Here is a 13,840-nt window from a genome sequence, read left to right on the forward strand (position 1 = left end):
GATTTAAAGATAAAAAATACAAATCACATGGCATATTTCAATGTAATCTTTGAAAAAGATTAGCAACAGAGAAATTCAATGCATAAGCACCATGTTGGTTTATCTTAAGTAAATTTCAAATACTATTTGCGTTTTTATGCTGCCGACAAGGAATGACCTGTGATATCATGTATGGTAATTCAGAGTTCCTTGTTTGCATTCATCAGTATTGAAGAATGTAAATAATTGTCACTTCAAAAGGATTTACTGGCATAAACAATACGAAAGTGTAAACTTCAAAATGTACTCGTAAAGGACAGAATAAATCAAATGTACGCTTGTTACATAATATCAAATTATCACCTTAAAAGTGGTATGGAAGTGAAATTAAAACAAAAAGATACAGTTTATTTTATTCCTTTCGATGTTCATTTCAATTTGAACCTATACAGGATGTCAAGGAAGTGGACAATCTCCAATTTATTATCATAGGAAGTTTATACCAAATCCTGATTTTCTTCAGGCTCCGATATTGCGTGTAACATTTGAAACCCACTCTAGACAATGCGCTCTGTTAGATATCTAGAATCTTAGAATGCTAGAATCTTATAAAGTCGGGAGAATTCGAGTAAATTTACGTTTTCAGACTGTCTGATTATCTTGAAATGCTGGTAAGGATGGTAATGAACGTCTACCTATGTGTAGAGTATTGAATTTCATCACACCTTGCACGACGTTTCAGGTGTCACTCAGAAAATTCATCTTACGATTTACGAATTAATGCCATATAATAGATAAGTCAATCAATTTATATCGATCGTTTGAATTTTTTTCGCTTTCAAATAATCGTCAAATTTCAAAAATATGGGATAAAAACAGGGATAAAAGGAAAGTACGGGGATCGAATTCAAACGTAACTATCTAATATGGGGTAGGCATTGCCTAAATCAGCGAGCACCGTGAGCTTTACTATACATATGTATACCGTCTGTGCGAGACTCGTAAAAATAATAAGTGACATTACAACGGGGGGGGGGGGTCGACCCGAATGAAAATTTTTGCTTTGCAAGTTCGAGATTTTTATTTACATTTAACCAGGAAGCAAAATCAATATTTCTATTTGAAAATATGTTTTGTTAATCAATTTTTCCCCACAATTCCAAACCCAAACCCCCCTCCCCCTTTCCCCTCGCTCTCAATATGGTCAATAACTTCATAGCACCTCGCAATGCTTTACATTTTGATCCCTAAAGGACATCTCTAGCAACATCCATTTCAATATTGGCCTGTCAGATCAATCTGTACAGACACCGGAAATATTACAGTTCTCTACGGATGGTGGGAATATTTTTTACACGTATTATGTGACGTAAACAAAATTCAGACGACAGCTGCAAATTCCAAACAAGAAAATGATTACCTTTCCTATCTTAGAAAAGCTATGCTTCGGAGATACACGTACGTCGTACATCTACGTATTTCCCGAAGTTTTTATAAACATAACATTCACTTCTTTAAATAAGTAAAACAAATTAGACTTGAAAACTATCAGAAAAGATTAATCTATTTTTACTGAAACATAATCTTAAACTATATTTTTTTTATTTGTTTGATCGAAGGAAACAATGAATTTTCTCCGTAAGGACAGTCACTTTTTTGTTACTACCGGGACATGACTTTTTTTTCGTTAGTATATTGGGAAACCTTCAGGGAAATTTAGAAAGTACACGTAATAACAGAAGAGCTCACACCGCTTCGCGGCGCTCGCTAAAAAACAAGCTTATTGTCTTAAATGGTTAATATTGAACTCTTTGATTTATTTTTAAACTCACCACTCTTATTATGAAGGACATTTTATAAACAGAAAACAAAATTCGACATGCATCGTAGCATGCAGTGCGCCAGTTTGCGAAATATTTAGATTAGGTGTTGGTTTACATAGATCGAACACCTAGATGAATATAACACGAAGCATTCAACATACTGCATAATTTAATTACAAACTACTACTTGGCCTTTCCCAGTTTCTAAATTTTCAAGTCGAAATTCAATTTAAAGATCTCCAGGTGGAAACTGTCTGTCAAATCATTGAAACCCAAGCCACAATCATTGAAATAAAGCATGCCCTTCGGTACAAGTCCCTCTCAACTAGCTATATTTCTCAGTTGATAAGCTATATAGCTGAAGTCCTACAAGTTTTCACATAGACACCTATGTGTCATGTAACAGCGCTTAGTTTCTGGGCGCCCAGTTCCAAAGACAGGTACATTAACGTAAACGCGAAAGTCTTCGAATAAAATTTCAACAATTATCGTTGGTGCAGGAAACACTCGCCATGCACTTTTAAGGCTCTGAAGTACCTAGCTACAGCTCTATCATTATAACACATGGCCAAATAGCCAAATAGAGTTATTATTACAAAAAGCAATATCACCAGACCACAGACTGACACCATTCATGAGAAACGCATTATCAAAGTTCCTATGCCATCGTTTCATATTTATATGTCATCTCCGGGCTTCCGATGTCTCGAGGCGGTAACCGTAATAAAAATACACGATACAGTGGGTGATAGAACAAGATGGTGTCGGTAATTATGCTACCCTTTTGGTAAAAGTTTAGCAAAAAATGAGCGGCAAATATTAGTCTGGAACAGGGATTGTAGTCTCTGCCTGGAACGTGACCTCTTTCTTTATATACGTATTTTTGATCGAAACCACTGCCCTCTTTTGTAAATATATGGATCCGCCTGGCCATGCATGAAATATCTTAAAACAGTTCTTCCAATTGGCACTCAACATTGCTCTTTTTCATTTGTATGAACGGTGACTATTTATCATCTCGAAGGGTTTTCATTTCTAGCTAAACATCAAATGGTTTATTACGCGTCTAACAATATTGCATTTGTAGGCAACTTAAATAAATCGACAAATATAATATAATATAATATAATATAATATAATGAACGATTGGTTTATTCGAGTAAATTCATAGAAATAAACAGGTACTGGTGAAGTTAGAGGTCAACTAATTTTAGTTAGATCGTTGTTAATACAGACCAAATTATTCATCATATTTAGTTCGTAGTAAAAGTTGTATATTGGGTTTGTTTATTGGCGTACACAGCATCAAATTAAATATGATGTATTAGAAATACCTATAAAGTGAACAGAAATATCTGCATTTGAACCTTAATAAGGTATGCCAATGGGACTATTTTCCTGCGGTAGTGCAAGATAATTGCAGATGCTAACAGGCTTTGCAAATCTAATGGCTCTGGCGACTGCTATATCAATTCTGATCTAAAACTTTACATTATGGTTCTATTTCAATTATACCAGCAACAAACAAACTGCATACTGTAAAAGTATTTTAATTCGTGGATACCAATTTTCGTGGATTAGGAAAAAACTTCGTGGATTCTTGAATTCGCGGTTTTGAGGTTTTCAGTATGCACATCAAAAAGAATGTTCTTTTCGTTGGGAACCAAGTTTCGTCGTTTGGCCTACCTACGAAGACCACAAAAATTGGTACCCCACAGACTAAAGTCTTTTCACAGTAATACAAGAGTAACATAATCTTTTTAATCCAAGACATAATACTCAATTATATATAAGAAAACGTTTTCCAAACAGAGCACCGAAAATTTGGGCTTCGATATTTTCTGACACGATAATGAAGGGAAGCAAGGTTCAAATGGTAAACAATAAACAAGACGAACGATATTATGAGACGATATTGTATACCAAATACTTAATTAAATCCAGATCTTTCAATTAAATGCTGATTTCTATGCCATTATGTAAAACTTGCAGTTATTATTTATTGTTGTTTATTTGAATTTGGCAACACTGCCTGGATTTTGTGCAGGCGGTGTTGCTATAGATGTCACAGCGGTAGGAGTTCGAGTCCCGCGGAGGGAAAGACCAAAAATTTGTGCGCAAATTTAACAGTTCTAACATTGTAGGGAAATTTTCAGACCCTTCTATAAATTTACATTATCTTCGCTGTATCAATTTGAACCGATGTAACAATGTAGTGAATTGAATCGTCACATTCTGAGACGTTGTATAATATTGATTTTTTGTGATTAATCTATATAGCTAGGGCCGTAACTTAGTACACGATGTATGGTAGTAGATGAACTGTCCCGTACTATCGCATGTCGTATATATTAATCAAAATGTTCCTTGGTACAGTAGAATATAATGGAATGATAAAATAGTATAATCGGAAAGCACAAAAACGGTCACTTAACTTTAAGGCTCTTCAGATAGTAATGTTGCTAGCGAAGTTGCTATATCATAGTTATGCTGTTATCAGATTTCCGCTTCTACTCTCACATTTCATTTAAAGACGGTTTGTATTTTTGTATAAAATGTTCTTCTTTTGCTATTCGGAAAGCTGTACTTTCCATAATTTTTTTTTTTTTTTAAAAGGAAAAACACGAAATTGTCCACGTCCGCATCTGTGGTGTTATTCAGTTCATGCGGTATTTTGTATAGATGCGTTTTTAATTTTTGTTGCTTATGTACTCGGACCCGCTCAAATATTGCATCCCCAATTGGACCAATATATTGTTTACATAACAACACCTAAATGAGCTGTACCATACATACCGTACTAAGTTACAACCCTAGATTAATCCTACAAGGAGGAATGACCCGGCCAGAGAAAACTATGTTTTATATAGCTTAGCTGTCCGAGTGGTCTAGGGCGGTGTTGCTATAGATGTCACAGCGGTACGATTTCGAATCCCGTGGAGGGAACGACCAAATTTGACAGTTCTAAGATCATATATATGGATACATGCGGTATTTCTTACAGATGCATCTTTAATTTGTTACTCGGACCCGCTCAAATATTGCATCCGCAGTTTGGTCAATATATTGTTTATATGTAATTGAATAATTATTTAATTGTTACTTTCTCATATAAATTTCGTTTTTATTATTATTATTATTATTATTATTATTATTGAAAACGGCTGTAATCCATAGGAGTTTCTCTTCTCTCTTCGAATACAGTGTTTTTATTATCATTGTTGTTAAATCAAAACTCGCAACAAACGTTATACGAATTTTTTATTTGGTAGATGTAGTCAAATACGATTCACAGTGCATACTCAAATTGTGCGTCGACCTTAACATTCTATTCAATGCACATTGGCAATCACTTCTCAGAAAGTAATGCAAATGTTTTAATAATCACCATTTAAGTGTCATCTTATGATATGTATGTCCTGAAGGCTCAATAATTATTATGATCAATTTACTAGTAATGTGTATATGATTACATCTTTTAAAATTGACCTGAGGATATTTTGAAAGGTTAGGATGGTTTAGCGATATGTATCACTCAATTGAAGGTGATAAAATACGACTTTAGAATATAGTTTTTTTAAATATTGACCTTTCAAGTACATGTATCTTTTAAAAATCAAATTTGTTTTAGTATTATATATGGTTGCTCGTTTCTGTGTTATAGCTGAAATATTTCTGCTCGGACGTTAAACCCCAACAAACAAACAAACATCGTTTCTGTCTTTGCGTTGTAATATCCTTTCGGTTATCATGGCTTTTAAATATGATTTTTTTTTTCGGCCCAGTCTTTCTATTCGCAGGGGTATGTTCGGCTGATATTCAATTCGACCGACCTTGAAAATGAAAAGATATGATTATGCTGCATTACCTTTCAGTAAAGTATATGCTACACATTAAATCTTAAAGTAAAGTGACAAAGTCATAAAACGTAGAGATTAAAACAAATATTAAAAACACAAATCACTAAGAAAAGTAATCGGAGCAGATATTGAAGCATCTCTCATTTTGGTGAAGAGATGAGGACTTTGACAAGATAAGCATGTTTCTATATGTTTTACTCTGATAAGTCAAAGAAGGAGCAATGGCATATAAATAATACAAAGGAAAATTTCATACAATAATAAGTGTTTGTATACGTTGCTGAGGTATAATCATAATGAAAATAATCTAAAATGCAAACACGATAAGTTGTAAATTATAAAGTTTTCGAAAGACGTCATGACAATCGGTAATTAATCTTATTTGTTGCGCTGTACAGCTCACCGAGATATATCTATGGTATCAATTGCTTCTACAACTAAAACATTACCTGTCTGCAGTGGAGATGTGAAAGAAAACGGCAAAATTCAGAAACCGTTTAAATTGTATGAAGCTTTCCTGACTACATTTTTAGTTATTGTTTACAGTTCAAAACTGTTTTCCCTGATGCATGAGGTCAGAGATATAGACACAGTCAAATTAATGAACAAGGACAACCTTGCTAGTCAGGACCAACGATATAAAGGCGATTGATTTATAGTCTTAAATCACCATTTTATTGTAACACTTAAAATAGCTAATTGAATTTAAATAAATTTACAGACTACACGACAAAACACTAAAACGTGAAATTCGTCCCCTTGGGGATTTGTTCTAAAACATGTACATGCAATATACATTTATTAGTATACGAAACAAGACAAACGCCAACACAGAGCATTGTGACTAAACTAGAAATTAAATATCAAACAAATAGAAGGAAATAGTATACACTTAAAAAATCAAAATACTAAATACTTGAAATTGAACCAGTCACAAATGGTGTGAAAAAAGTCTTGTTCGTGTAACATGCATTCATCAATATGTTTGTGTCACCTGTCATTCGCAGAATCGATGACCAAAAAATGAAGTCACCAAAAATTACACTTTCTGACTAATTAACATTCCTATATATGTGATTAAGCATCACCCATTTTAATGAACATTTTTCTCAACAAAATTGATCAGTTGCATTTTGGTTTCGAAGAGGAAGGACTCTAATTTTTGGAATTATTGTGAAGAACTAAAACTCTGAAAATGAATTTGCTTGGAAAATTTGGAATGGTTTTTTTAATAACCATTAATATAGTATTTGTGGTAAGGATTTCTTCTGATATATATGTAACAATAGCATTCCGAAAAAAAAATGAGAAACAAATTTCAGTTTTCATGTAGTCAATAGCTAGGCTATTATGTAGATAACGGAAATTTAGTTTACTCGTGTTCTTTCAAAGAGAGAGAGAGATTTTTCGTGATATGCTTGGCTTTTAAATAGTAAAACTAATTTTCTTTTTATTATATATACATTATTTTAATTTATATTATCATTTTTTTGCATCTTTGTTACTCTAAACGTTTGGTCTTATGGTAATAACATTTTCTCTCTTTTGCATCGTTATTTGTCTGCCTGCAATACCATACTGATATATTTGTCTTTCAGATATTTGGCATCGCTTTGATGGCAGCTGGAATTGCAATTCAAGTAAAGGGTGGACAATACATACAGTCCTACCTCCCTTTATTTGACAATATCGAAATCGGAAATACTCGAATGGGATTTTTGCTTCGTGCAGTTGCAGGAATCGTTATTTCGTCAGGGATCTTCTCCATAATTGTGTCTTTGATGGGAATAGTTGGCGCTTGTAGACGTATGGTTCTGTTGCTAGTAATAGTAAGTAGCTTTTATCGTATTGTTAGTAGCTTTATCCATTTCCTTTTTAGAGTTCAGGCTGCTCGGCATCAAATCATTTTCAAGTTACTGTTTTATCAATGTAATGGAGTGCTAAATACTGTAAATTCACAAATTATTGTGATATTTTATTATTAAAAATGCGACTGACTTTAAACCGCAAAAATACTCTTATTATGGAACATTATTGATATAGGCTTTTCCTCAAAATGGTAAAAATTAAAAATTAGAATTGAACTTAAATCGCGGTAATAAATGCATGCATGCAAGTTTCCAAATTTACAGTATTTTTTATATTATTATTTCTCATAAAACAAGGAAAAACAAACCAATTGAGTTAGATCAATTACTGATATAACAATTTATAACCGCATGAGCAGTATATAGAATTACTGTAGGGTTTCCCTAGACCAATTTAGCATGGCGCTGCACCATGCATTCATCTTCAACACCAATAAATTCACAATATGCCCCACCCCCAGTTGTTCAAACCCAGTTTTCAGTTTTAGATTTATTTTATTATATTTTACCTGATTGCAATTAAGCATATAATCCTGAGGTGTTAACCCCATAGTGACACTTTTATAACATCGAACTAGTGTGAAGTCTGTTTATTCCAGTTTTTGAAAAATAAATTGCCCTCATGTTTAGTTGATTGCCACTTCAACAATCTCTTGTAATGATTTAGTGGCCTAAAACATTAAGTATCATGCCTTCACAAATTTCTAGGGAAAACAATTAAATGTAACCAAAAATATAGTTAATCCATAGAATATTACCGGTGTTAACGTCGAAATCCCCGGGTCGTTGTGTTTTCTGAAGCTCGATTTAGTTGTCTCTGTCCCTAGACTTCAACACCCTGTCTCAGTTTTTTTTTTAATTCAAACAGTTTGTCATGTATGAATTTTGATTTTTTTTTAATTTCAGTATGGAATTATTATTATCATTTTACTGATATTAGAAGTTGCAGTTCTAGGTGTTTCGTTCCAAATAAAACAAGAGGTAAGTCGGTTATGCTAATACTGTTCTATTACGGTATTTAACAGTTGATGCACACTATTACGTGGCAAAAATCACAGAAATATTACATATTACATGCAAAAGTGACAAAGGTTTAATATTTTCCGAACTCCAATAATCAGCGTTTTTCTCTATTTAGTTGGAATATATCACTGTTCACTTTATTTGCAATATCGAATAGCTTGTACCTTTGACATTCACTACAATATATACATGTATCAATCTAATCGCATTTTTACCCGTTTTTTTTTAATTTTTAATTTTTATGTTTTTGGTTTGCTGGGAGAAATCTTCATAATCGTACCGTATATTTACCACTTCTAGTCCAACATAACGTCTGAAAAACACAACTTACATTATTTTACTTTACTGATAGTAATTTTTATAATCGTACATTAACCTCTTGAAGTCTGAATAGCACAGCTTACATTTCGTCTAAAAGCTACATATTAAAAAAGTGATCATTTTAATAGTTCCAGGGCAATCTCCGGCAGAAGATGTTACAGTTGTTACAGAGCTATGAAGGAGATTTTGGAAGTATTTTAACAACAGCATGGAATTTCTTGTTTCTTACTGTAAGTTTTTAAACTTGCGGATCAAGTTCTGTGAAGAAGTTCATCAATTAATGTAGATAAAACTAATTGTAAATGTTCCTGTACTTAAAAGTAACAGCGTCATTGTTTTATGTCTAGTATTTTTTAGTTTAAAAAGTGGTTCACCCACCAAGACAAATTCATAAAAACTGTACGTACCACAAATGACATAATTATTCTGTTTGCAACGTTTATTTTGGGATATAGTCTTGCATCTTACATCGATGTATTTGAATATAAATAAAAGGAATAGAGCTCCAACGTTCAAACAAACATTGTATGTTGTAATAGCTGTTTGTATGAGCGGTGCATATTGTGAGAATGAGAAAAAAAAGCCAGTTCTTAAAATGAAGTATTTGTTTTTTTATTATAGTTCCAATGTTGCGGAGTTAACCAACAGCTTCAAGTCAATGATTTTATCTCAACCCTATGGTCAACATCCGGTGCAAGAGGACAGCGTGCTATTCCAACCTTCTGTTGCAAAGGTGCTACTCCAGATAGTGCTAGTACACCCTTCATCCAACCTTGTACTCTATCAATCAATCCTGCAACCAGTTATGTCGATAGGGTAAGAAAATAAACTTTTATTTTTCTTTTGTAAGCTCCTCTCTCACTGACCGCTGCAGCAAGGCCTTTCGAAAGAGTAATTAGAATAACCAAGGTTATAGCAGTAATCAAAAGAATGTAATCCAGGGACAAAGACAAGACATGGAAAACAGACATATACAAAAAAGAGCATAGAGTAACTAAAATCATACCTACAAAGTAACAAAAGCAAATGAGCAACTCGGACTCCATTAAAAACTGGGAGCATGGACCAGGTGCACCGGTAGGGTAAGCGTCCTCTGCTTTTCAAGATACACTCGCCGAGTTGCTCATAAAAAGTCAAGTCCGGGGTAGACGAAAGAGGAAAGGAAAGCTATGACACGTTGAACAACTCAGTTTTCATGGCGCAGATGGATACGTCGTAACGATCCACGAGTTAATGATGACGACCATAAAACTTTTGTAGTGATTACCTCAGGCTTGTAGCAACATCAAGAAACAATCAAGTTCAACCGTCGAGTGATTTTCACACACTGTTCGAAGGAGCTTGTTTTGAAAAAAAATATTTTTCCTCATACGCTTTACCTCTCTGTTGTTTTTTTTCAAGGTTGTTACAATATATCGAACAATTTTGAACTTAGAAAACATAAAGAAATTATCATCATAATTGACAGTCTAAAGCAGTTTACCTCATCAAACCGGTGTATCTGATGTATATAAAATACAAAGCATTTACTCGAAAAGATGCCAAATTTAAAATCAGGTTAATTGAATTGGATTGAAAGATTTATAGACTCATTCCTTTACCAAAAACTTTTTACATAGAAATATCGGTATAAAAATACCTTCATGATTGTTTAAACTACTTATTAACGAAACATGCTTCGCCATGAATGAACCAAGAGCATTTTCGAATTGTTCTATTGCCAAACCATAATTGCTTCTCAATCAAGGGTCAGGAGGTCCATTGGCGCTTAGAATAGTTTCCAAAATAATGGAGAACCACGCTCATAATTTTTACAACATTAAAATATTTGGAATGATTTTTAACATTTATCTTGTTTGGAATATATTGTCGACCTAATTGCTGTATTTTCTTCAACGCATAAACTAAAATCGTTATTTATCCCTTATGCATAATGTAACAGAAAACGATATTTTGCGCATACATGTAAAATAAAAATTATTAAAAAAGAAACACATACTAGTAACTGGGTACATTGTCTATGAAGTCGGCTAATTAAAACTGAAGTTATGTGGATATAACGAACCAACTTAGGCGGTAGTAAAATCATGATATGATGCGTTAATATATATATTCTTTCCATTCCAGGGTTGTTATGATATTTTGAATCAGCTTTTAGATCAGTATACAAGTACATTTATTGCCATTTGTGTTCTAATTCTCATTGTTCAGGTTAGTAAGAAAGTAGTGCATAAAATTATGGTCTATAGCCACTTATACCATCGAGAAATTGCCGGAACCAAGTCAGGATCACTGCGGTAGTTTCCTACTTTCCGGTTTTTACCTTGAAATTTCCATTTTATATATGGACTTTCCTTTTGACTATTCCCTTTGATAACTGCCTAGATTTTATCAGTTCGTTAAACTTGTTATTACCTATCCTGGTTCTCGGAACTACGTTCCAGGTATTAGCTAGTAGCCATACACTGTCACGAGATACCGGTCATCTTGTAAAATGACTTTCATTCTTCTGAATATTCCCTAGACTCCTGCTTAGAGTTTGCCTATTACATTTAGTTTGGTTCTTTTGTTTTCACCCTCCAATCATACAATTTCTTTTTTTTCAAATACAATATCATATGTATCCTACCCGTCGTAAGATGGTATACTTTCGAAAAAAAAACAATTATATTGACATTTATAGAAAAAAAAAACACAAGCAAAATAAGTTGGAAACGCTCTTTATACATGATTAGATTATGATTAAAATATCAAGATGTATTGCCGAATGTATTGAAAAGAAATTCAACCCGTGTTGTCATTTGGTCATGTTAATGCCAAAAAAACTATTTAAAACAAATTGATTAAATTTCAATTATTTTTTTTTTTGGTTTCAGATCATAGCTGCCATTGCCTCCTTCATTCTTGTTGGACAAATAAGAAAAGAAGATAGAGAACTTTCGGATAAGAGTTGAAACAATGAGTTTTTATTTTTCGTCAATCGAGGTTTCCACTTTGAAGGAAATAGACCAAGAAATGATCTAACGACGAGATAATGAATAAACTATAGACAAACCAGACAAAATTAAATTGTCTGATTTCTGCTGGCATTTGTAAAGGAATTATTGAATTAAAACTTTCGAATATACTTGAAATTTATACAGTGATAACATTTTTTACTGCTTTATGCGTTTCATAAATTAAAACAAGATTTTCAAGTTTGTGGATACAAATATAGCAAACCCTTTTAAACCGAATCCTGGATAATCTGATAACACGTCTAAACCAGACACTTATATAAGTCATTGTATATCACTTTAGATGTATTCTAAACCTTGATAAACCGGACACCTGTCTAAACTGAACCAATTTTTAAGTCCAAAAGAGATTCGGTTTCGGTCTGCACAGTATATTATTCAAAGCAAGGAAGCAAGAATAAAACTGATTGATATTTGATCAATGAAAATGCTCCTCTCCGTTTTTATACTTATAGTAATGATTTAAATTCCGACATGACCAGAGATGCTTTCACATCCGATTTCCTTCCGACAAATTCAGACTTTGCGACCCTCCCCGAATGCAGTTAATATTTGTAAAGGTGCTAAAGTAATTATTGTATATAAAATTGTACATGTATATTCATAGCTTTATGTAATTAGTTTAAAGTATAATTGTATGTGTTTGTATGTCATTTTGTGTAGCAATATTATGTTCATGTATACTTTTATCATTAAAAAATCTCATGAATTCAAACGTTCGTGAATACGTCATAATATCATGTTCGTCAAGACTTTCTAGTCTACAAGTAGTATTCAGTCCCATTTAGTTCATAAAATATAATAAAAATCTTCGTAGCTTATCTATGTGTTGGTTGTTGTATTATTGAAAAATAAACATGTCGCATTTTGTAGAAGTTCGATGATGCGTAACCATTATATCAAAAGAAAATCTTCAAACCATAAACCAAGGAACAAAAACAAGGAATAGAAACTTCAGACAGGGGTATCAAAATGACATACAGAAACAGAATGAAAAACGAAAAGAAAAAGTTAGAAAAACATAAAAGTAACTTACTGGGATAATTTCGTATTTGCTTTTGTTGCATTGTACGTCTTATTTTGTTTATATTATGTTCTTTGTTGTCTGTGTGTCTGTTCACTTCGTCTGGCATTAAACCCTAGATTACATTCTTATGTTTGCCGCTAGAATCTTGGTTTCTTTGATTAAGCTTTTAAGAAGAATCGTTTTGCATTTTCTACTTATGTTAGCCAACTGAATGATGCAAACTAATTCTCGAAAAGACGAAGGTTATTCAAGTGAAGGTTATTCTTTGTGAAAAATGTGACACGCCCCAGAAAAGGCTTCATATTTTTATTTTTGTAATTAAGTTGTTTAATGGGTCTATATTATGAAATGTGTAATTTTTCATTTCAATCTGTCTGCTCTTAAGAGATAATCAACATTAAAAATCCAATAGATTCTATTGTATTTGAGTGTCATTTACAGAGTTAACGCCCTTATTTCAGAAAGGTACAGTGTATTTTATATAATATTTATCTCCCAAGAGCACGGGTTATAAGACAAACTGAATGTTAATTTCTGTTTACTGTGGCAATTCAAACAAAATATCAAAAATGAAAATATACAGATTTTTCACCCATGAATCACATTTTGCATGATTCTTAGCTGGAGTGTTACTTAAAAAATAAATAAATGTAATGGTAACATTAGAGTTCAAAAATTAAGTGTAAACAGATTGTTTTAGGTGCAATGTCGTCGACATGCTATAAATGTCCAGACAAATTAAACCCGCAGTTTCGTTTAAAATGCACGGACCAAGTCAGGACCATTGTGGTACAAGCTACTCTGTCGGTGTAATATCTATTTGCCAATTTTTTTATGGATCGGATTAGTGTTCGGTAATTTCTTCTTCTTCTTCTTCTTCTTCTTCTTTAGTTATATATCATAACTTCGTCCTGCCGAAGAT

The 13,840-nt window shown here is 32.9% G+C and overlaps 1 protein-coding gene across 1 annotated transcript; it reads left to right on the top strand.

The window, feature by feature from the left end:
- The first annotated feature begins 7,277 nt into the window (after positions 1-7,277).
- LOC148617210 (tetraspanin-9-like) lies at positions 7,278-12,666 on the top strand. The gene is made up of 6 exons (XM_088581624.1): positions 7,278-7,491; positions 8,437-8,511; positions 9,003-9,104; positions 9,496-9,690; positions 11,002-11,085; positions 11,751-12,666. Exons 1-6 carry the CDS (start codon positions 7,279-7,281, stop codon positions 11,826-11,828), a joined length of 747 nt encoding a protein of 248 aa, XP_088437750.1. The 5' UTR covers position 7,278; the 3' UTR covers positions 11,829-12,666.
- The last annotated feature ends 1,174 nt before the right edge of the window (positions 12,667-13,840 follow it).

Source organism: Perna viridis, chromosome 5 (genome assembly GCF_037379345.1).
Source record: "Perna viridis isolate PV_CMFRI_1.1 ecotype Kerala chromosome 5, ASM3737934v1, whole genome shotgun sequence".
Taxonomy (NCBI): Eukaryota; Metazoa; Mollusca; class Bivalvia; order Mytilida; family Mytilidae; genus Perna; species Perna viridis.

Excerpts from the sequence above, each read along its gene's own strand:
- LOC148617210 (XM_088581624.1), top strand. The coding sequence starts at position 7,279 with ATGGCAGCTGGAATTGCAATTCAAGTAAAGGGTGGACAATACATACAG. Across the intron at positions 7,492-8,436 it reads TGGTTCTGTTGCTAGTAATA|TATGGAATTATTATTATCAT; the intron begins GTAAGTAGCTTT and ends TTTTAATTTCAG. Across the intron at positions 9,105-9,495 it reads GGAATTTCTTGTTTCTTACT|TTCCAATGTTGCGGAGTTAA; the intron begins GTAAGTTTTTAA and ends TTTTTATTATAG.